General features: G+C 53.9%; 1 protein-coding gene across 2 annotated transcripts in view; it reads left to right on the forward strand.

Moving 5' to 3' along the window:
- CCDC57 (coiled-coil domain containing 57) overlaps window positions 1–1,548 on the forward strand; it is a 98,908-nt gene extending 97,360 nt beyond the window's left edge. For both annotated transcript variants that reach the window (XM_017524753.2, XM_037737152.1), the window contains 2 exons: window positions 757–861; window positions 1,413–1,548. In XM_017524753.2, coding sequence (XP_017380242.2) covers window positions 757–779 — 23 coding nt within the window. In that variant the 3' untranslated portion in view covers window positions 780–861; window positions 1,413–1,548. The remainder of the gene's footprint in view (window positions 1–756; window positions 862–1,412) is intronic.
- The last annotated feature ends 3,138 nt before the right edge of the window (window positions 1,549–4,686 follow it).

The following is a 4,686-nucleotide window of genomic DNA, read 5'->3' on the forward strand; positions in this document are numbered from 1 at the left end:
AAAAAAAAAAAAAGATAACCCTGTGAAAATAGGCAAAGAGTCTGATGAGAAAGCACCAGGGCGAAGCCCTGGGGGCAGCGAGCACCAGGCAGTGCCCTGTTCACTGGCACCAGCAACCTTAAATAGACCTCATGCGTGTACGTTCCTCGGCGAACAGGCAAACGTCGGTGAACGTGGGCTGAGCTCAGCTCTGCACTCGTGGTGTGCTGGGAAGGGGCAGAGCCGGGCTGGTTCCACGGCCTCCTGAGGGCCATCCACTGCTCATGACTCCATCCAGGTCTCACTGCTTTGAATTTTCCTTTCTGTTTTCTTCCACGTTCCCTTTCTGTGTTCTTAGGCACTGCTCCCTAGTATTCCCTTTTGGCTTTCTTTCCACAGTCTTCCCACCAGGAGGAGGGAGGCGTCAGGCATGGGGCAGGCAGAGGTACCAGTGATGGGCTGAAGAAGCAGGATCAGCCAGGTCTTGGCACCGGGAACCATTAATGCCACCCTGGGCTGGGGGCTCTCACCCCAGGCAAGCGTGAAGGCTGCCCTGGCCTTGTTGAGGAGGCTCCTGGGAATGAGTGATTGGGGAAGCCTGCTCCACTTATCCTGTCTGGGGAACGGGTCCCTTCGGTCTGGGTTGTGACCAGATGACGTGAGACTAATACCAGAAATGTGGGAAGCCATTTCTTTCCAGTCTAGTGGGAAAAGTCACTGACATTCACCATCAGTGACGTGAATGCCGGAGTCCTCTCATTTAACTCCCCACGGCAGGACACCAAGAGCGCAGAGGATGAGTGTCCTTCCAGACACCCAGGGAAGCAGCGGCCCGGCTCGGCACAGGTGGGCGGCGGACACAACGGCCTGCGAGGCCGGAAGGTGAGAACGGCGGTGCCCGTCCTGGTGTGGCGCTGTGGGGTGTGGCCGGCAGGGAAGCCGGGGACTAGGCGCTCTGGGCCTCTTGGAGGGGCCTTTGCGTTGTCACCAAGGGCTGTTCACAATGGCCAGGTGAGCTGCAGAGTGCTTGCTGGGTGGTCCCATGAGGGTGGTAAAGGTGTTGGGAGGGCCTGGGGCCCCTTAAGCGCATGGGGCCCATGCTGGCCCTTTCTTTCTGTGCCCCTCAGTACATCTGCCCTGCATTTCAGCCCCTGCCCATCGCAGCAGGGCGGCCTCTGCTCTAGACTTGTGTTGTCTAAGTGTTCAGACAAGCACTGAGATTTAGGCACTGCCCACACCCAGGGTTCCCAGCGCTGGGACTCACTCCGGTTGCACCACTATCTGCAGCTGCCTCTCCTGGGTGGTCCTGGGAGCATCTGCCTGGGCCTTTGAACCAGGCCCACTGTCTCCTCACACTCCAGGGGAGTGGCTTGGGGGAGCCCTGTGGCTTCTGGGTGGGAGAGGAGTGACTTTCAAGACGATGTCTTTTCTAGACACAACACAGCATTCACACGGTGACCTGTCAAGCACCCCAGCAGAAAGAAGCCCGGCCTCCAAAGCCACCCCAGGCTCAGGAGCACCCTGAAGAGCTCGTTCACCACTCCCACAGCTCCTCCTCCTTTGCCAGCGGCACGCTCCAGGACACGTGGAGGTTGCTAGACCTGGGATCCAGCCCCTCTGGCCTCACCTCCCATGGTGACTCAGCTCCAGGTAGGAGACTGCCCTCCCTAGGAGCTGCCCGTGGCTGGTAGCAGGGGGGGCCACCCTCTCCGAGGGGCATGTGCAGAGTCAGCGCCTGCCTGCTTCCCACACCCTGAAATCCCTGCACTTTGGCTGAGTAATGTGTGGAGGCTCCTTACCTCTCATTCAGCGCCTGAGGGTTTCCCGGGTGTTGGTGCAAAGCCCTGAAGGGCAGAAACCATGCCTCATAACACAGCCCTGTACACCCGCGTGTACACTGCGTACCTGACTGGGAATGGAACCCAGGTGAGACGTGCAGGTGTTGGTGCACTTTAGACGGCCCTGTTCCCAGGGGAGAGCCAGGCCAACCCCAGTGGTGCTCAGCCTCTCGGGCCAGACAAGCGTTAGTCACATCCTCATCCCGTCCTGCCCTGCTGCGCAGATGACGATGCCCTGAGACTCTTCTCTGTACTTAAGTCACAGGCCTGGCAAACTCAGTGGGTTACAGTGGCAGCGCCTGCTGGTGGTCTCAAGAAGTTTTCAGGAAAATCCATCTGAAGGGTGTACCTTGGGGAGACTGCATGGGACCATGATGTAGTGAGAAGCGTGGAGAGAAGACGCTGCTTTGAGGCGGCTGGAGACATGGACCGTGCGATGCGATCGGGATGGGAACACGGGTCCGTCCTGTGTTCCTGTTTAGAGGGCGTTCCCTTCCTACCTTAGACCTTCCGTCATTCATTTGACCATTCTTTCCTTCGTGTGCCTTTTAGGCTATTACAAATAATGTTAGAGTGGCAGCCTTGCACACATGCTGCACAGCGTGTGTGAAAATCCGCGTGTGGGTGCCCACGGGGGCTTGTCTAGTCAGGACCGCGTGCACGCCACGTGGCGGACAGCGTCTCAGCCTCCGCTGCCCGCCCAGTGGCTGCTCCCAGCAGCAGTGAATGAGGAGAGTCACCTGTGGCAGACGGAACTTTCCTGGTGCCCGCGGGGTTGGAGTGAGCGCTTCTGTCGGGAGCTCGTGCATCTTCACGTGGGTTTCAAGACACTTTTTCCTGTTCTTCAGTTCTTTGCCCATTTGTACGTAGGGTTGTTGTCTTTCTCACTGATCTGTAGCAGCTCATTACATGTAATACAAATTAGACCTTTTCTGTGGCAACAGTTCAAATGTTTTCTCCCAGTTCTTCATGTTTTTAAATTTTTCTTACGGTGTTTTTTTATGTTCATATTTTTATTTTTATGTAATTTAGTGTTCTTGTTTTTTATCTTTTCTGGGTTTTATGACATCTTTGGCTACCCCAGGCTTATTCTCTTGTTTCTTCTGATTCTGCTCTGCTTTCATTTTTGTGTGATTAACCCTGTGATCCTTTTGGAATTTTTCATGGTGTATGTTACAAAGTAGGAACCACTTCTGGTTTTTTGTTTTGTTTGGTTTGGTTTGGTTTTTTTTGAGGTGAAGTTTCACTCTTTTTGCCCAGGCTGGGGTGCAGTAGTGCCATCTTAGCTCACTGCGACCTCCACCTCCTGGGTTCCAGTGATTTTCTCGCCTCAGCCTCCCGAGTAGCTGGGATTGCAGGTACCCACCACCACACCCAGATAATTTTTGTACTTTCAGTAGAGATGGGGTTTCCCCATGTTGGCCAGGCTGGTCTTGAACTCCTGACCTCAGGTGTGCCTCAGCCCCCCAAAGTGCTGAGATTGCAAGCGTGAGCTACCATGCCCAGCCAGAACCACTTCTTATTAACCCCTGATGGCTCCGGAGATGCCCCAACCCCAGTTTTCGGTGGCTCATGCTTTCCGGATTATTCGAACTCCTGCCTTTGTTATGATGCTAAATGTTCCATGTGCACTTGGGGCTGTATCTGGACTATTCGGGGCTGTATCTGGACCATTCGGGGCTGTATCTGGACTATTCGTTTAGCTGCTCTCTCAGTGTGTTCACAGGCAGTCCCGTTGGGTCTGAATCAGTATCACTTCGTGGTCCCTTTGCATGTCTGGCTGATGTAGGGTCTCCTCTTTACCCTTCTCTCTCAGAATTTTCTTGTATTGTATTTATATTTCATTTTTTCTTTCTTTTTAAATTTAGCAGAGAAAAGGCTGGGCATGGTGGCTCATGCCTGTAATCCCAGCACTTTGGGAGGCTGAGGCAGGTGGATCAGTTGAGGTCAGGAGTTTAAGACCAGCCTGGCCAACATGGAGAAACCTTGTCTCTACCAAAAATACAAAACTTTGCTGGGCCTGGTGGTGTGTGCCTGTAATCCCAGCTACTTGGGAGGCTGAGGCATGAGAATCGCTTGAACCTGGGAGGTAGAGGTTGCAGGGAGCTGAGATTGCACCATTGCACTCTGGTCTGGGTGATGGAATGAGACTCTGCCTCAAAAAAAACTCATAGAGATGGGGTCTCCCTGTGTTGCCCAGGCTGATCTCAAATTTCTGGTCTCAAGCGATCCTCCCGCCTCAGCCTCCCAAAGTGCTGGGATTGCAGGCACGGCCACCATAATTTTTAGACTCGGCTTGTCTGAGCCTGGTACTCCAGCCCCTCCTCACAAATGCCATTGTAAGTGTTCTTAGGATTGGCGCAGCTTCCCTTCTGCCTTAGGAAAGAATGGGCTTGCGCCACAGGCTTCTGTTCCCCGTGTGCTCAGGGCTGTGATGTGTTTACCTCTGTCTTCCACGCAGCCGCGTCCTGATGTCTTCCTGGCCCTCCCGCCTGCACTCCGTAGCTCTCCTTTGTGCTTAGGATTCTTAGGGCACTGCCTCCTTGAGTTTTTAACTCACAGCAAAACGTTTCGTTGGAATTTTCATCAACTGTGGGAAGTTCTTCTGGAGACAGCTCATGCTCTTTCGTTTGCTTATTTCCTTTCTACTTTCCTCTTGGAGCACTTTTGTTTCTTGGTTCCCCCCTCATCTTTTTTTTTTAGTTTATCTTTTTAGAGGCAGTGTCTCACTCTGTCACCCAGGCTGAAGTGTGGTGCCGCGATCTCAGCTCTCTGCAGCCTCGACCTCGAGGCTCAAGCAGTCCTCCCACCTCAGCCTCCCAAGTAGCAGGGACCACAGGCACATGCCACCACGCTCAGCTAAGATGTT

Source organism: Cebus imitator, unplaced genomic scaffold (assembly GCF_001604975.1).
Source record: "Cebus imitator isolate Cc_AM_T3 unplaced genomic scaffold, Cebus_imitator-1.0 Scaffold36, whole genome shotgun sequence".
Classification (NCBI taxonomy): Eukaryota; Metazoa; Chordata; class Mammalia; order Primates; family Cebidae; genus Cebus; species Cebus imitator.